This window comes from Castor canadensis, chromosome 15, assembly GCF_047511655.1.
Source record: "Castor canadensis chromosome 15, mCasCan1.hap1v2, whole genome shotgun sequence".
Lineage (NCBI taxonomy): Eukaryota > Metazoa > Chordata > Mammalia > Rodentia > Castoridae > Castor > Castor canadensis.
The window spans coordinates 71,331,881-71,351,041 of record NC_133400.1 but is presented as its reverse complement, the minus strand read 5'-3'; the positions used below and the strand labels follow the sequence as shown (position 1 = coordinate 71,351,041).

The following is a 19,161-nucleotide window of genomic DNA, read 5'->3' as shown; positions in this document are numbered from 1 at the left end:
GCCATTTTACAGGAAGAAGAAGAAGCCCAAGCCAAAGCTGATAAAATTAAGCTAGCATTGGAAAAACTGAAGGAAGCCAAGGTTAAGAAGGTAAAGTGTGAATTGCATTTGCCTGGGGGGGGCGGTTAAACTCATATTATTCTTAATGTTTAAGAATAAAATGAGAATTTCAAGTGGTACTTTCTAATTAGTTGTCAGTTAATAAAATTCTAAGGACAAAGATAAATCATTTAGTTTTTCTCTGTGTAATGTCAGTTGGCTTATTTGTGATTGATAAACAAAGAGGACCTCCATTAGTATGAAAGTGGAAAGCTTGTACATGATTTTTTGTTGGTTTACACATGATTTATTCTGGGAGTTGCAATAGTGAAAGTAAAATTTCCCTTTAGTAAAAAGGCGAAAGGTTTATACAATCTGAAGAGAAACCAGGGTATAGAATTTCTCTTTAGTAAGAAAGGAAAAGGCCCTTGGTGTGACTGCCACATGGGCAAGGGGTCCTTTTAGCTCTATTTTGAAATTTTTTAACAAATCTGTACATCTAGGTTTCCTCCCCCCAGGGGTGCTCTTGGGACTTTGCAGTCCTTCCGGCTCACAATAGGTGGTGCCATCTTCTGACCTGCCTTTTTTGTGTCAGAGATCAACTTCACCTGGCCTGGCAAGTCAGCAATTACTTATGCATTTTTTCACCTCCCCTGGGGGAAGCCTCCAGCCCTGTTACCTGCTCTGACTAACCAAGTCATACCCCCAGGAGCCATACATTTTTTTGTTTGTACTCTGGTTTCTAAGTTGCCTACATTTTGAGTCTTCTGATCTCAAGCCTGCTTTCCCAGTAAGTCTGAAATTTTATTGTGCATTTTTTGCAAAATAGATTTTTCAGGAAAACATGTATTAACATAGAAACAGCTATGTCTAATCTCGTTAGAAGACTATACCTAATAATAAAGTTTGAAAAATGGTTAATTTGTAAAGTAAGGGAAAAATAAAAGTCTTCCTCTTATTTCAACTCCTGAACATCTAACATCTGAAACTCAGTGAGAACTTTCTTAATTGTAGTTAGACGGATTATCCTTTTCATATAAGGCCTCAAACTCTATTCCCACAGCACCTATCATGGTTCTTTGAACGAAAGCATTCATTACATGTTGCTTGCTTTAGAAAATATTCCGGACTGTCCCTAGATCTGGACTTTTAAGTTCATCTAGAGGGGTCTTTTCTGGATCAGTCTGGCTCTGTTCATTGCAAACATGCATGGACTTTGTTATCATTTTTCTTCCTTATTGTCCACATATGGTAATGTGTGAATCAGCTTTCCATTACTGAGATAATCAACTTTTAAGCAGAAAAGGTTTATTTTGGCTCACCGTTTCAGAGATTTCAGTCCATGGTCACTTGGCCCTGTCGCTTTGAACCTGTGGCAGTATAGTACCTCATGGTGGGAGTGCATGGCAGAGGTTGCATGTACATCTGGTGGCAGCCAGGAAGTGGAAAAAAAAAAAAGAAAGAAAGAAAGCACCAGTGTGCCAATGTACCCTTCCAGAGCACACCTCTCAGTGACCTAGCTTCCTCCCACTCTACGCCCCACTTCTTAAACATTCTGCCACCTTCCAGTGGTGCCATAGGATAGGGACTTTGGGGACACTTATCCAAACCACAGCAGATTAAATTCCACACTCAGTCATTGGAATTACATGTCCTTGGTTGCCTTGCCTACTCTCAAACCCTGGCCACATCCATCCCTGCTACCCAGCCCTGTGTGCTCACTGCCACCTGAGCTACCCTGATCCGGTCACTCTCCCATTAACCTGGAAAACCATGTATACCATATCTTCTCTTTTAAAAGCTCCAGAACCTCTTTCCTCATCCTCTTTCTCTCTGTTTATATTTTGCTGCCAGTTTCACTGTGCAAAGAGAAGCAATTGAAAGAAAAGTTCCACAAGCTCCCACTGACACCTTTCACCTGCATGGGTACACCCGTGTCCCATATTCCTTCCTGAGATGAGGGATGAATGTCCACGCTGTGGTCTGAGACCAACCTCCCCATTTGTGCCCCAGTTCCCGTTCTCTCCTCTTATCTTCCTCTGCTCAAAAGGCTCCAATGGATACCCATCTTGCACACTGAAGCCAGCATCCTCACAGTGGTCGAATGTCCCTGTATGATCTGGCTGTGTTTGTCAGCCCGACCTTACCTCCCACCATTCTCTCCCTTGTTCACCCCATTCTAGCTACCTGTCCTCAAGGCTTCACCTCCAGGCAATCTCTTGCCCTGGGAACACTACCCATGTCCCATCTTCCTTGGATTCTGGGTAAATTCACTCGGACCCTCTCTGAAGTGTTCATTCACTTCAGTGAGGCCTTCCTATCACTGTACACATATCCCCAAAACTGTCCTTCCCTACTTTGTTTTTCTCCTCAGTGCTTTTCACCATCCAACATACTAAGTACCTTACTTGTGTGTATGTATCTTACTTGTCCTTCACCCCCATGGAAACTCCTCCAGGGATTTTTGTCTGTTTTTCACCAGTGCATCCCCATCTCTTTAGAGCAGGTGCTGGGGTACCCAGAGGTGAACAGATCAAATGAGGTCACTACTTGTGTGGCATGAAATTCTATAAGGGAGACAAGTGCTATGACAAAAATGAAACAGGAAGAAGTGGTAGAGAGAACCAAGCCACTCTCACAGATTTGGTGAGGGTGAGGCCTCTCTACCAAGGAAGGTTAAACAAAGACCTCAGTGTCAAGAAGCAGCTGACTATACACAGGTGTGCTGGGGACCATCCCAGGCAGAGGGGACAGGCAGTAGAGGATGCTCAGGAAAGAAGGAGCTTGATAAGATGGAGGAAAGCAAAGGATTGTGTGGCCATTGCCCAAAGGGCCACTGAGTAAAAGCAAAGGAAGAAATTGAGGTCAGAGAGGGAGAGGAACCACAGGATCTCTCAGGCAGAAGGAGGAGTTTGGGTTGTATTATAAGTGCAATAGGAGACCACTTGAGAGTCTTAAATAGGGTAGTGTGAGCCTAATGTGTGGTTTTTGAGGATCATACCAGCTGGTGCATGGAAAACAAGTTGTAGAAGCAGAGGATGCCAGTGGAGTGATCTGTTCTAGAGCCTTCTCCAGCACAAAGCTTGACATATAGGTGAGCGTATGTTGACTTAAGCTACAAATGGATAGCAGCAAGGATGGGTTTTGTGGAGTCACTGACTTTACATGTGGAGGTAGAAAGACAAAAGAGAATGTGTATTAGGAGGCATGAGGGTTGCAAGTTCAAAGCCAGCCTGAGCTATGTAGTAAGACCCTGTCTCAAAACAAAAAAAAGCAAAGGCTGGGGATGTGGCTGAATGGTAGAGCACTTGCCTATCATGTGCAAGGCCCTGGATTTGATGGTGTAATAGAGAGCAAGCAAGAGAGAATTAAAACAAAATTCATAATTAGATCATTTCAAACCACCGGGTTATTTGTAAATGAAGGCCACATTGTATATATGTTTAGAAGACAAATGAAAAGAGAAGTCTTTCATGTATAAAAAGGTAGAACAAGGAGCAGATGTAGTCTCTTTGCTCCAGCTGGCCCTCAAGAGAACAGAAGGACATAGCAGCTATTTCCTGTCATCTATCAGAAGGCGAGAGAGCTTTGCCATATTTCATTTAGATGAATTAGGACAGTAAACATAAAGCACAGTCTGCCACAATCCAACAAGGAAGATGTAAACAGAAGCTACTCTGATCAGTGAGAAAGGAAAGGAAATTAATTACCAAAACAGGTTGCATATTTGTTTTGATTTCAAATGCTCCAAATATGTTTTTCAAAACAAATGTCTTCCACAGCACAGCACAGTTCATTGAGAAAATAACTCAGATGCTCATAAATTGAGAATAACTGTGAGGTACTCAGACATAATCTACAACATGTTTTTAAAGGATAGAAATCAAGCCCATCTGAACAACTTTGCTGTCAAGAATTCTGTGGGGTGTTAACATCATTTTGAATTATGAATGGCATGCACAGCTTATATTACAAAGCTTTGGAACCAGAAACAGAATCAGATGTATTCATTAATTTATTTATGTGTTTGTCCTATCTGTAACAACTGGAAAACAATTCCATTTGGAAATCTTGTTATAGAAGCAAAAAAGAAAATATTGTAACGATTTAAGGCTAGGATATTTTTGTATTTAACAGCTTGAAGATAAAAAGAAAAAAGAAAAATAGTTATTTAAAAAACTATAGTCTTTACAATTTCTTTCAGTCTTGCATCATTTCACCCCATGGACTATCATGTAAATATGAAAAGTAGTTAGCTTGCTAAGTCACATACCATATCTGTGATTTAACTGCCGTCACACACTGGTATAGAGTCACTTGTCAATTTGCAAATGTGATAGAAGTTGTGAAGAATAGTAAATATGATTTCCTTCTGTTAAAAAGTCAACAGCTTCTCTTGGTTCTTGCTAAATTCTATTAATTGTGGATATTGGTAAATACGTGTGGATTAACTCTAGTTTGCAATTTCTGCCAAAAATAAAACCTCTCTCATCATTGTGAAATGATGTGGTTTAGTATTTCTTCTACTCTATTAAAACAAAAGAAAGTATCAACATATGTCTTATTTTCTCAAGAATTCCTAAGCAGAAATAAAATGTGGTCAGATAGCATTAATTTTTCCACCAGGAAGATTAAGTGTTCTAAACCCTACCATTGGTAGCTACCTTGTAGCAATAATTCTCAGAGAGGGACAAGTATGCCTTCTACAGAGAAGACTGCTGTTTGAGAAATTTCTGTTTTTCCATGCAACCTTTCATGCCTCATGTCTAAGGTCAGATGAGTATATCTTTGACACAATGGTACTTGGACCTAGCATTTTAAATATAGCAAAATGTAACATTACAAACTACAGGAGTTTAAAGAGGAAAAAAAGTATTTATCAGACAAACCTGGAAAAAGGGTCAAATTTGATGGATCCCTGGAGGAAGGAATACTGTTTTACTGCTCAGATAGAATACAGTTTTACTGCTCAGATGTCTACATTTTTACCTTGGGTGTGCATTTATTGGGAAAAAGAGGTGCTACGTGAGTGCTTCATCTTGTAGTCATTTCCTGTTCCTCACCCAGATTGTATTACCATCCTTCAAATGCTTTCAGTAACTCTGCACAACGATCTACAGGAACTGCACCCTTCAATTCTGTTAATTAGAGCATTGTCAAGGTCAGATTAAGTGGAGTTGCACAAGAAGCTGCTCAAAGCCTAACCCAAACTTTTGGAGAGGAAGCAATGATGCCAGTTTTTTGGCCTCTTTCTCCCTTCTAGTCCATCAAGTCACTTTTTTAATAGTGATAAGTCTCACTGGGAAATGACCAGCACCAGTGCTTTGCAAATGTGCTACAAGGTACCAAAGAAAAAACAGCCATAGTTGCACAAAATGAAACCCAGCTAAACAAAAGAGGAGACTTTATTATAAAGACACAGACATGGTTTTCCAACAAGAAATGCCACTGGATCCTAGAATAGAATGAGAACAAGACACAGAGGATGTTGGGAAAGTAAGTGTCAGTAGCAGTACTTCCTTTGTTGTGCTTGTTTTCTGTCCCCCAGTCAGAATGTTAAGTCTTGAAGGTAGGACAAGGATTTTGTTTATTGTTTGTTTTCTGAATTGGTTTCTCCATCTCTATATTCCTCATGCACATGTTCCTCCCATACAAATGAGTTTGTAGTGAGTTCACAGGGGACATTCTTACTAACATTTGCAGAAGCCAAAGTAATGTAGAAACCTTAAACTAAGTATGTTGAAATTTACCAACTGCTTTGTGGCTTTATCCTCAGCTCGTGGTCAAGGTACATATGAATGATAACAGCACAAAGTCACTGATGGTGGATGAGCGACAGTTGGCCCGTGATGTTCTGGACAATCTCTTTGAAAAGACTCATTGTGACTGCAATGTGGACTGGTGCCTTTATGAAACATACCCAGAATTACAAATTGGTAGGTTCTCTCCCCAGCAATAGGCTGGAATCCAAAAAGCCTTGTGAGTTTGTTTTATTATGGATTTTTATTCTTAAGAGTTTGGTTCAAGGCTCTCAAGATATATATCCTATATATCATTGCCTTTATGTGAGATTAGTGGTTGTCTCTTCATTTCTTTGTAGTAAAGACTCAGATTGCATCAGGTGGCCGGACCTTGGGGAATAGAAGCATTATCATTGTTACCTCTCTAGTGGCTCCATAAGGGACAGAAAGTGGCAGGGTGCTTCTTCTTCCTGCATGCCTAGTAAACTGAGCAGATTGTGGGAGAGTCTGGGTATCTGTCAGCAAATGTATCCCTGTAGAGGTCGCTTCCTTAAGCATACTGTAACGCTAACACAGACCTCCTGTCTATGCTCATTTTCCCTTCCTCCCTCCCCACTTGCCTAATTTCAGACATTTTGTCTAATGGAAGAGACTTAGCCCCAGAGAGGAAAGTGGTAGAAATTGATGAAGTTTTTTTTGAAAGCAATTTAAGAATTTCTCTGTTCCTTTTCATTCACAATAGCAATCCCAGGATTGTTGTCTCTCAGGAGAGCTGGGTGGGATCCAGAATTACCTGCTTTAGAAGTTTAGGGGGCACTTTTTTTTTCTATAGGAAATTTTCAGCACTAAAACAGTCCCTTGAAGTTTTCTCCAGGTGTAGGAGTCAGGAGAAAAATGAAACCCTTCTTTTAGATTTTTAAGTTTGGTTAGTCATCATTGTTTTTAGAGTTTTAGGGTGATGTTTGGTGGATCTCACATTTTCTTTCAGAGTGTTTAACCAATTATTGTTTTATTGTCTTCCCCACAAAGAGAATGTTTGCCTCAGCTGGGGATATTTAGAGTAAAAAATGCTAACATAAAAAAACCATGATAACTACCATTGTTATGGTATTGTGGTTTCTGCCACCTATAATGTTTTTATGGAAGATAAATTGAAAACCAGATGCTGACAGATAAGTATAACACAAATATTACAGCAAGGTATCATGTAAGAATTAAGAGTTTTGGAAATCTTGGTGAAAATTGTGAGACATTGTTTAACTCAGTAACAGTTTGTTTCTCAATTAGAAACTGCTGTGTTAGGTCTGAAAGAATACCTTTTCTTATTTCATCAGAGAGGTTTTTTGAAGACCATGAAAATGTTGTTGAAGTCTTATCAGATTGGACAAGAGACACAGAAAATAAAGTACTATTTTTGGAGAAAGAGGAAAAATATGCCGTGTTTAAAAACCCGCAGGTAAGGTGACCTGCATATTGTTAAACTGTATAAAGTATAAAGGTTTTATTAAAAAATGTTATCTGTACAATGACTAAACCATTACCTCAAAAAATATCATAAAGGTATTCCTTTCAAATAAGTATAGACTCATCTCTTAGGTAAACTAAGAGCCCTTTGAAAAATTTAGAAAGAGAAATCCATTTTGCTTCTTTTCATTCATATCTATCTGTTATTATCTAACCCTTCTTTTCTGTCTGAATTTCTGTTGGGCTCCATTAATCCAGTACACTTTGGTGCACTGCTTGTCAGTAATTTTTTCTGTTATGAAGATGCTCTTTTCTTTGCCGTTTGTATTTGGAATGTATTGATACTGAGATAGCTAAGGAGAGCACCAGGAAAATGTGCGATATATTGTGACTTCCTCTTACAAACAATCAGCAAAGGTAGAAAGCATTATTCTCCATATTTGAAAATGCTTCCCTCAAGTCATGTACAAGTGTATCACTGAGAAGTCTGAGCCTTTCCCACTGTGACTTAAGCACTGTGATTGCGTAACAGTCATTACTTTTTTTTTTTAAGGAAAGTTGAAGAATGCTAGAGATGGAAGAGATCCCTAGGGTCATCCAGACATCTTTCCATTTTATAAGTGAAGAAACTGAGCCCTTTATCACTAGGGACAGAAATAGGAGATTCCAGGGCAGCTTCCTCATGGAAAAATGCTCTTTCTCCTGTACTGTGTGCTATTTTCTGGCATTTTCTCTGGATTATATGGTGGTCAACTGATGGCAAAGCAATTAAATACTTTTGTTTGTAATAAATATCAAACACTAAATTACCAAATGTTCAACCTGTAACTACCTTCAATACCATGCATCAATGCCTGTATTACTGAGAGTACCATCTAAGCTGCTATAACAAAGAGATCCCCTACATCGGTGGCTCAAACAAGCTAGAAGCTTATTTCTCTCACACATATTGGTCCAGACATAGGTAAGTGGATCTAGTAGAATAGCTCTGCCGTCCTCAACATATAACACCCACCTCTGGGTCCAAGGTAGCTTTTTCACCTGGCTATTTTCTTACCCATAGGAAGAGAGGAAAGAGCCAGGGAAATGCACAACCAGATTTCTTTTTGCTTACATCCTATAGGCCAGAACTTGTATTGCATGGTTAAAGTGAGTACAAGAGAAGCTGAAGAATATGATGGCTATCTGAACAACCACTTGCCCAGCTTAAATCAGGGAATTATATACCAGGGTCACCATTTTGCATAACCCCTCCCCAAAATACCTTTAATAGATTACATAAAATGGTTCCAGGAGTTATGCAGCTTATCTGTTGTATAAGTAAGTAGAGGAAGAAAGAATGAGTATTAGTGGGTATCTGTATTTTGCCATGGTGTCTTATGAGTTAATACACATACCGTAACTCTACACTCCATGGATTTTTACAAAGTGAATATTCCCATGTAACTACCATCCACATCAAGACACAGAGCAATAATGGAGTTCCTCATGTCCCTTTCCAGTCTTTACTCCCTATTACAAAGGCCATCACTAATCTGATTTTTTTTTTTTTTTTGGTACTGGGAATTGAATTTAGGGTATTGTGCTTGCTAAACAGGCACTCAACCACTTGAGCCATGCTCCCAGCAAGTTTTGCTTTGGTTATTTTTGAGATAGGGTCTTGCTTTAGGTCCAGGCCAGCCTGGACCACCATCCTCCTATTTATACTTCCTGCATAGGTGGAGAGACAGGCGTGCACCGCTATACCCAGCTTTTATTGGTTGAGATGGGGTCTTGGGAACTTTTTTGCCCCAGCTATCCTCAAACAGTGTGATCCTCCAGATCTCTGCCTCCTGTCTAGCTACAATTACAAGCATGAGTCACCATGCCTGATTATTCTGATGTTATTACCTTAATTTTTCCTCCTTTTGAACTTTATGTGAAACAGAATCATATCATAGTCTTCTTTTGTGTTTGGCTTTTTCTTTCCCATTCAGCTTTCATTTATGTTATTGCCTGTAGTAACAGTTTATTCTTTCCTCTTGCCATTTAGTAATCCACTGTGTGACTATACCAAAATATATTATTCATCGTGTTGTTGATGGACATTTGAATTGTTTCTAGCTTGGGACTTAAACAAGTAATGCTGGCGGGAATATCTGGTACATGTCTCTTGTTGAATAGATGCAGATATTTCTCCTGCATGCATACCTGTGAGTAGAACTGTTGATCATAGGTTATGTTTATTACACTTAGCTTTAGCAAATACTACTGAGCGTTTTTCCAAAGATACTCTATCATTTGCTCTTCCTTTAGCATATAAAAATCCCTGTTGTGCATATCCTTGCCAGCTCTTGGTGCTGCTGCTTTGTTTTTCTTCTTTAATTTTAACCATGCTGTGGGTGTTTATTGGTTTGGTTTATGATTTTTAGTTGAATTTCTTCAGTGTCAGTGATTCAAAATTTCATGTTTATTCATTTGAATAGCCATTTGGGGGAAGTATTTCCATTTAAGTATCAACAAATTCCCTGACGGGAAGCATGGCTTCCTGAAGGTCTAGATACCTCTTTGTGGTTCCTTTCTTTCTTGGATCTTGACCCCTTGAGTCCTTGTTTGCCTCTGCAGCTCTCCAAAATCTTCACATGGATGCTTTTAAAATATAGCCTAGCTAGCTGTTTGGGAGACCTTTGGTCTACTGCAAGCTACTTTACATAGGGAAAATAAGAAATCATCACTATTAATTCTTTTGGAATCAAGTAACTAGATTCTCCTAATCCAAATTAAAGACCAGAATTAAAGTGGTAGCATTTTTGAAGTAGTCTTCTTTTTCTCAGTGTTTGGATTAATCATCCCTCCCCTGATCAGTGGCTTCCCACGACCTTAGGGTGAGACAAGGGTGGTGTGTTCTTTCTGTGCCCTGTGTGATTTCGAAATAACCTGAAATCCCCTTGTTTAAAAAAAAAGTCTATGCTGAGACCCCTTTTATGTTTTTATTTTTTAAGCTAACTTTATACCAAAAAGAATTTAAATCCCTCGGAAGGGTATTTCCAGAGGAAGTTTTTTATACAAACCCAAATGGAAGCGCTTTCATTGAATTGCCTTAGAATTTCTTCTCAAGCATTGTCTCAAGTACTTAGTTCAAGTCTAAATAATCCTGTATTTCAGTGAGGTTGACAGTTCTGTTTACATTGTAACTGCCAACATTGACATGATGTGATCAACCCTAGAACTGAATGAGCATTTTGATGAGCTTTGACTCACAGCTTAGGGCTCTGTGAGCATACAGGCTTGTCCTTCCTGCCTAAATGGTCCAAACCATGGTCCTACCTAGGAAGTGTCTGAACTTAAAACAGTTAGCTAGTTAAAAACTGACTTGTATGAAGGATTGGATTTAGCCAGAACTATAAAAAGGAAAGACAAATTCTGAGTGAGTTATTTGGTTGAGTCTCCACAAAAGTTTTCAGCATATTGAGTGTCTTTCTAATGTTGACTTCCATGAGGAGACTTTAATGGAATTCATTCCAATAGACATTTGACTTTCACAAACATTGATGAAGCGTCTGTTGCATGCATAATTTTGTGTTATTTATGGAGCATGCACAGATGAAGGTAATCTTCGCTCTCCAGCAATTTATAATCTAGCTGAAGGAAAAAAAAAACTTGTGCAAAATAATTGAAGCATAACTTCCGGGTTTAATGTGGACCCATGTAGGAAAGAGAATACAGAATGGAATGTTTTTAAGGTTTTTGTTTTGGTTTGGTTTGTTTGTTTTGAGAGACACAGGATCTTACTATATATCCCAGACTGGCCTCAAACTCATGATCCTTCTGTCTTAGCCTCCTGATTTATGGGATTACAGGCATGTGTCACCACTCTTGGCTTCAGCATGGTATGTTAAGGTAAAGTCCCAAAGGACAAACTGTACCAACAGAGTATAAAAGTCTTGGTAATGGTCTACACCGAGAAATGTACTCTTTCAATTGTGACATTAATTGGTAAAATTCCCAAGATCAGGCAGTTGAAGTTAGAATAGATATCAGCACAATAGAGCAATGAAACTAGGAAATTAGGCAGTCACCTACCTCCCCAACCCTATACCTAAGCAAAAGAATATCTGCCACACAGATGCATAGTTCTGTTGTTTGGATGGGGCTTGTTCCCCAGTGGCCCATGTTTTGGGAGCTTGGTCTTTAGTGTGATGGGAAATGGAACTGTTGAAAGGCAAGGCCTCTTATACTCTCTCTTCAACAAAATTAGAGATAAGGGCAAAATAGTTTCTGCTGGGTATAGAGGGGGTGGGGGGAGAGGGAGGGGGCAGAGTGGGTGGTAAGGGAGGGGGTGGGGGCAGGGGGGAGAAATGACCCAAGCATTGTATGCACATATGAATAATAAAAAAATAAAAATTTAAAAAAAGAAGCTAAATAAATAAATAAATAAATAAAAGAAAGGCAAGTCCTCATAGAAGTCCTTGGGTCAAATGAGGACCCTGTCCATGAAGAATATTAGGGGTGAAGAGTATTAGGGGGTTCTCCTAGGACCCTAAGTTAGTGTTCATTAGACGGTTATATAAAAGGAGCAAGTCTGTCCCCACCCAGCTCTCTCTGAATTCCTGATTCGAGATGTGTCCCCTGACTACTGACATTGTGATCTACCACGAGGTCCTCACCAGAGCAGAGCTGATGCCAGTACCATGTCCTTGAATCTCCAGAACTGTGAGCTAAGTAAACCTTTTTTCATCCTAAGTTGCATGTCTCAGGTATTTTGATATGTTAATGGAAACTAACATACAATTTCACTGTATGCCCTGAGGAAAGAAGGATGCACATTTTCATAGGTTTTCCAGTGTAGGTCCCTGAAATGCTTCAGAGTTCAGCTTCTGTCTTTTTTCCTTGGAATCTGCATTCATGATTTCAAAGTTAGTCTATTTGTTCTTGGCCTGTCCATAGCCTCTTTGATATATAAAAAAATATGGATTCACATTTATTATAACTTGATTAAGAAAGCACTTATCTGGCCCAGAGTAATCAGACCTTTTGGAAAAATTATCACACTATATAAAACCATGGAAAACTTTATCATTAAAATGTTAATACTAAATTTTTCAATACTTAACAGGGGTCTTTTACAAATTGTTTGTGTCTGGGGGTATCACTGGAGAGGAGGCAATAAAACGAATGCAAAGGGAGGCTCTGACCTCAATTATCAGCAACAACAGTAAGGAAATATTCTACATACGTGGTGTGTTTACACAGACATCATTACAAGGCACAGGTTTCCATTGATGACTGGAAAAGTGACTAACACATCTGGGTCTCAGTTGTCACATGCTGACTGTGACCTTGGCATCCTTTCAGAAACACTTAAGCTCAGCTTCTCAATTTGTAAAATGCTGCTGTACCTCCTGTCTCAAAAGATCCAATTCAGCATGAACTCTGCTTGATGCATTGTGAAGTTATGCATAAAAGCAAAGTGGTTTGATCTCAAATCAAATTCATCAGACATCTCCAGTAAAATTATCCATAATTATCTACACTAAGTTTGTGGAGAGGAACTAGGTTCGGCAAATTTATAGATAAAAAGATGCTTAATCAGGAAGGATTCCAACAAGATGACTTATCTACACTTTGGGAGGTGATAAAAATTCACCCCATTTGAAAATGAAGAACAGAATAAATCCTAATGAATTTTCCTGCTGATTATTCTTATGCCCTATTCTGTTTAAGAGCAACTTAGTAAATTTTTGGGAGTCATTGTTTTAGCTTCCCTCACAAGAGGCAGGATCCACATAAGAGCCTCACTAACTACTGAGCTTTGGTGAAAATGGTGAATTTATTAGTTCTGCAGAGCCATTGCTGAAATTGTAAGTGCACAAATGCATTAGCTCTGTGTCACTGGGATGATTTGGTAACAGATATTGTTCTATCTGAAATTTTTCAGAGTGATTATTGAAAGAATATGGAGGTATCTCATGGAATGAAAGGGAATACGGCCAGGCCTCCCAGGTACTGGAACTGAGGCTGAATGTTACTGAGATTACACAAGCATCTTGGCCCTAGCTCTCCCTTGGCCCTCTGTCTCTTTGTATCACTCTCTGTTCCTGTACACAGCTATTCTCCATCTTGGTAGACCCCCTTCCTCTGCTCTTTCATCTATTCCCACACAGCCATTTACCACCAATCTCAGATAGTGGCTGTATCTGTGAATGGAGCTCAAAATTTTGTGTTTGCATAACCCCTGGAAGTCTGAAAAAAACACATACCTCCTTACACATTTATCTGTTGACATGCAATTTTTCATCGTTCTTTGTAAAAACAAAGAATATGATGCCCATTATATTTTAAATTTTGAAAATCTAAATAATTATCCAATGGAATTAAAAACAGTTTCATGGCAATTTTATTCCTACCAGAATCCATTTAAGAAGCACATTAAAGAGCATAGAATTTATTTTGTAGAGCAGTTAGTTCACAGAAAAATTGAGCAGAAAGTACAGAAGTTTCATGGGTATCCCCTACCCCCAACATGCACAGCCTCTTCCATTATCAACACCCCCCACCAGAGTGGTGTATTAGTTACTCTCGATGAATCTGCATTGACACAACTTTATCACTCAGGTCCACAGTGGACATTACAGTCTACTCTTGATATTGAACACTAAGCTTTCTTTAACATTTTTTGGGACATTTCATATTGTTCCTTTTTCCCCCTTGAACTATTCCTACTCTATTTTCTCCACAGAGATTTGTCCTTTTATAACCCACTTACATGCCTGAAATTCTCTTCTTGATCTTCCTCTTATCTTCTCTTCAACAAATCATGTTTATAAATCAATAGGTAAACCTGCTTTTATTTTTGGTTACCATGAGGCCATTAAGTGTCAAAGTGTTTAAGTGTTTAAAAATCACATGGTTGATCGAAATAATATGAAAACATTTAACAAATTTTATACAAGTTAAGCATAAAAAGTAAAAATTGCTGGGAACATCTCTTAATGTTATAAATAGATGTAGCCTCTAACCCCATTAATTATAGGATCAAAGGATGAATGCTCTGTATCATTTTTATAGATGTTAAGTAATTTTTCTAGATAAAAGTGTTGCAAAGCCTTATTCACATTAATAAGTGTATGGGAATAGAGAAATACCATTCAATTCCTTGACCTCCTTCCACTTTATTAGCTAAAAGTCACACAAAGATAGCTCTTTTCATCCATTGACTGACAAGATAATTAGGTACCTTCCATTGTGTTGGAAGCAAAGAATTAGAAATCATTTGATTTTCAAAAGGATTGTAGTGAGTCTTCTATTTTTCAGACCCGTGTTTCAACTTATCCCTTTGTTTAGGGGCCTTGAGTTACACCCCAGGGCAGTAAAGTTTTGGGGGCTGTAAGGGGTGCCTTTCCTTTCTAAAGTGTGAAAAAGCAATTGTTGAAGGGGCCATCCAATCTCAGGCAGATCTGTTTCAGAAAAGAGTACCCATGGGACAATGGGATTGGACTTTGAGCACATGATAAAAGCTTTAGCACACAAGGGAGGGGTGAGGATAGGTAAGACACCTAAAAAACTAGCTAGCATTTGTTGCCCTTAACGCAGAGAAACTAAAACAGATACCTTAAAAGCAACTGAGGCCATTAGGAAAAGGGGACCAGGAACTAGAGGAAAGGTTAGATCAAAAAGAATTAACCTAGAAGGTAACACACACACACAGGAAATTAATGTGAGTCAGTGCCCTGTATAGCTATCCTTATCTCAACCAGCAAAAACCCTTGTTCCTTCCTATTATTGCTTATACTCTCTCTACAACAAAATTAGAAATAAGGGCAAAATAGTTTCTGCTGGGTATTGAGGGGGTGGGGGGAGAGGGAGGGGGCGGAGTGGGTGGTAAGGGAGGGGGTGGGGGCAGAGGGGGAGAAATGACCCAAGCCTTGTATGCACATATGAATAATAAAATTAAAAAAAAAAAAAAGAGTACCTGTGGGGGTTGAATATGTAGAAATTGATGCTGGTGCATCTATCTGTGTAGGGACTTCACGTGTGTACTCCATGGGTTTCCCAACTTAAGGACTCCAACTTAAGGTTCATTGTGAATGACTTAGGCTCTCCCACTGTTAACCATCCTCTGCTTTACAAAGCTATTACATCTATTATTAAATAACGGTGTATGACATTATTTATTGTCTTCAATAGTTGGGAGATTGAAAACCAGTGTTACTGAACTTCCTGTCACCCAGCAAGGACATTTAGCAAATATAGCCAGTTGAAAGACAAAATTACAACAAATCTAGTTTTACAGATCTTATTTGTGTTTCTAGAATCATACACCAATCTAGACCCTAAATGGTTTGAAATGCTCTGCCCTACCACATGGGCAGGTTATATTTAAAGCCAGAGAAAAGGGAGTAAGGTATAGAGACAGCCCCATGGATTACAGCTCATGTCTGTTTATTTGAACATGGTTTAAATGGTTGGCCACATGTGACTGGTTCATACTCAACTACTTGTTACAAGGGTAGATTAGGATTTGTTTGCATATCAAGTTATGTTAGAGTTCACTATGTAAAAAGAATTGTTTAGACCAAACTTAAAATATGTCCAGGGTAGCTTTAGGCCAAACTTAATTCAATGTAAAAGGAATATATATATAAAATAACAGGGACCATCCAAGTAGCTCAGGAGACACACCACAGAAGGGTCTTTCTCAGTATTTGAGATCAAGGATGAGTTCCTGAGGAACTGATATTTCTTAAGGTCACTAAGGGAACTGAGATGAGCAGGAGAGGCAGGAAGGGGAGAATTCTGAGCCATAGTCCAGGATTATCAAGGCCCAGAGTCAAGATCATCTGACAAGTTCGAGAAGGAGGAAAGGCCCAGGGAAGCTAGTATGAAGAGCATTCTAGAAACAACTGTGCATAGGGCCCAATTGGAGGACCTGCTACACTGTGCCAAGGATTTCAAATTATAACTTCACAAAAGGAAAAGTTTTCTGTTCAAATTTGCTTTTTTAAAAAGTGTCTCTCAGTGGAAAACGGTGTTTAAGAGTAGCTGAGAATGTAAGCCCTGAAGACAGACTGGTGAGGTTTAAATCCTGGCTCTGTCACTTACCAACAGTGGACCCTTCAACAAATTATTTAACTTCCCAAGTCTCTATTTCCTTGCTTGAAAAGGGGGATCATTCATTTTTAAGATGTGTTATGAGAATTAAAGTCCATCATCCACACAAAGTACTTTATGTTGGTAAGCACTTACCAATTCTCAATAATAATGCTATTGTTATTATTATTATTATTATCATTATTATCTGCTTGAATGGAGAGAACAGTCCAGAGAAAGGAAGGAATGAAAGGAGGCTGCAGCTATCCAGGAAGGCGTCAACAGTGTGCTCTGGGTTGGGGTGCTCACAATTGGTCTGAGCCAGACTTTGATCTGGGACACAGTGCCATATAATCTGAAGTTTTAGGCCAGATACCAGAGAAGCATGAATATGACTCAAACCTCAGGCTGCCTAAAGTTGGCCAAGAGAAATTAAGGAGTAAGAATTTAAATCCCCTAATCCCTTGGTTCTCCTAAGATGCCCAACACTTGCTGAAGAATTGCCACCAAACATTTCATGAGTGTTTCATTTCATGAACTGGAATAAAATCAGTAGAGGAGACTGTACAAGGCCAAGGTCTGTCTGCTGGACATTATAGGCAAGAGAGTGCAGATGTATCTGACAGACAATATGAAATTAGAAGCAATAACAGCATTCCACAAGAAATGAGGTCCAAGCAGAGGACAAAACAAATGCAGTGACATGGGGACATACTTCACGGGCTGGGTGCCTGGGGACATAGGAGGCAGTGAGTGAAGTGGGCTGAGGAAAGGTGTTCAGCTCTGTAATCCTAAGCACCAAGACAAAGTTGTCAGAGGTGGGGAGCAAATGAAAGGAACTATAGGCTGATAGGCAAAGATGTAGGAAGAGGAAAGGAGGGGTCGTATTCTGTTCATTAACTATTCTAGCTGTCTGTAATTGACAAAGCTTCCCAGGGCTTCAAATATCCTAGAAAAGTAGCTTCACAAAGAGAGAACCTCTAGAAAAGCTCCTCCATATTTCTATTTTGCATTTCAGTTAGGCCTGATCACTAGTAGAAGAGAACAAAAGGACAGTGGAGAGCAAAAGTATTACTTTTTCTCCTCTGAGAGGTCCTCTTGCCCAAATAATACTGCCTCTTCTGGGGAAAGTGTTTGGGGCAGTGGAACATTCCTGTCTTACTAAAAGCAACTTTTAAAAGCACACTGTGCAAAGATGAATGACATTGCCTATGTAGGGTAGACAAGATTCTTTCCTCACCCATCTCTTAAATTTATGGGTGAGGCCCCAAAACAGAAGACAGATTAAGGAGAGAAGAGCACATGAATTTACTTAATACAAGTCTTCAGAAATGAAGACCAAATAAACAGGGAAAACTGAGTTTTCTATGGACAGTCAAGTATGACTGGAGACAAAAGGGTAAGACCTAATGACAACATACTAGGGGGATTTAGAGACTTCAGGGATAGGGCCATTCCTTTCCTCTGGGATTACAATGGAAAGCTCTCTCAGAGGATTTTTAGGATCTCTGATCTACTTTACAATAAGGTCAGGAATTCTTTTATGGCCTTTTTCAAGGGGAAGGGCAGGAGAAGTTCTCTCTGACCTTCTCTTCTTCTGTTGTTCTTTCAGATGCCTATGTGCTAGTTGAGGATAACATATCCTGAATCTCATTACCCTTAAGCAAAAAAAAAACTAAGGACTGAGGATTAGGTCTGGCAATGGAAAATTATTCCAATATTAGCATTAGCCATTCTTGTTGCTAAGAGCCTTAAGCATCTGTTTTCCCAAGAAACAATGGTAAAGTCCATTCATATAGTGTTGCTTGCTTACTGTGCTGCTTATTATGTACTTTAACAATTTTCTTTTCCAATGTCAAAAATAACATCAAATTATTATTTTTAAGTAGGTAGGCATGCTGGCCCCTGGCTTAAGTCTATAATCCAAGCTACTCTGGAGGCAGGGATTGGGAAGATGGCTGTTCAAGGCCAGCCAGGGCAAAAAGCAAGACCCTATTTCAACCAACAAACTGGGTGTGGTGGTGTATGACTGTGGTCCCAGCTACTCAGGAGGTACAGGTAGGAGGATCACTTCTTAGACCAGTCACTCTCACCCCAAAAATAAATGAGAAATTGGTGAAGTGATGGCTACATTAATTAGCTTGATTGAATCTTTGTGTAATAGATGCACAGGTTACTACATCACCTTGTATCCCATTTGCACAATTATACACACAGATATTTGTCAAATAAAAATTAATCTGTATGAACACAGTGTAGCACTGGTCCTTAGAAGATAAAATGTCATTCAGAAGTTTGCAAATGTGTGATGTCAGAGAAAGTTCTTAGAGAGAGACATAGCTGTAGACCTGCTTCTTTAGGGCACCCTCATGATAGGTGTCGATATAGACTTCTCTTCCCTTTAAAGCCCTGCGACAGGGCAACACTGGCTCCCTCTTTCTCAGATGATGATGAAAATGCGTGCTGTGGAGTCTTCACCACATTCTCTTCTCTTTCTTTGAGTTCATTCCATGACTCCCATGTCTAAGACCCTAAATCAAGGTTTGTTTCCCAGCAGGACAGTTTCACAATAGTCTGTCACATGTGGGCCACTTTTTTTTAATTGCAAGAGAACATTCATTTTATTCATTTCATTTTCTTTGTACTGAGTTAAGTAATAAAATAGGAAGTATTCTTAAACATACTTCAGAAAGTTCATTTTTAACTGATACATAAAAACACAAAAAAGTACATATTTGTGAAGTGCCCTGCATTGTTTTGACACATGTATATTGTGTAATGACAAGTAAGGTTAAATATATAGAGAGATAGAGATACGGCTCACACACACATGTAATCCCAGCTATGT

General features: G+C 39.1%; 1 protein-coding gene across 3 annotated transcripts in view; it reads left to right on the top strand.

The window, feature by feature from the left end:
• The window catches only part of Apbb1ip (amyloid beta precursor protein binding family B member 1 interacting protein), a 109,352-nt gene that overhangs the window by 52,570 nt on the left and 37,621 nt on the right, over window positions 1-19,161 (top strand). For all 3 annotated transcript variants that reach the window (XM_074056478.1, XM_074056476.1, XM_074056477.1), the window contains exons 6-8: window positions 13-90; window positions 5,816-5,975; window positions 7,115-7,236. In XM_074056478.1, the coding sequence (XP_073912579.1) occupies window positions 13-90; window positions 5,816-5,975; window positions 7,115-7,236 (360 nt within the window). The remainder of the gene's footprint in view (window positions 1-12; window positions 91-5,815; window positions 5,976-7,114; window positions 7,237-19,161) is intronic.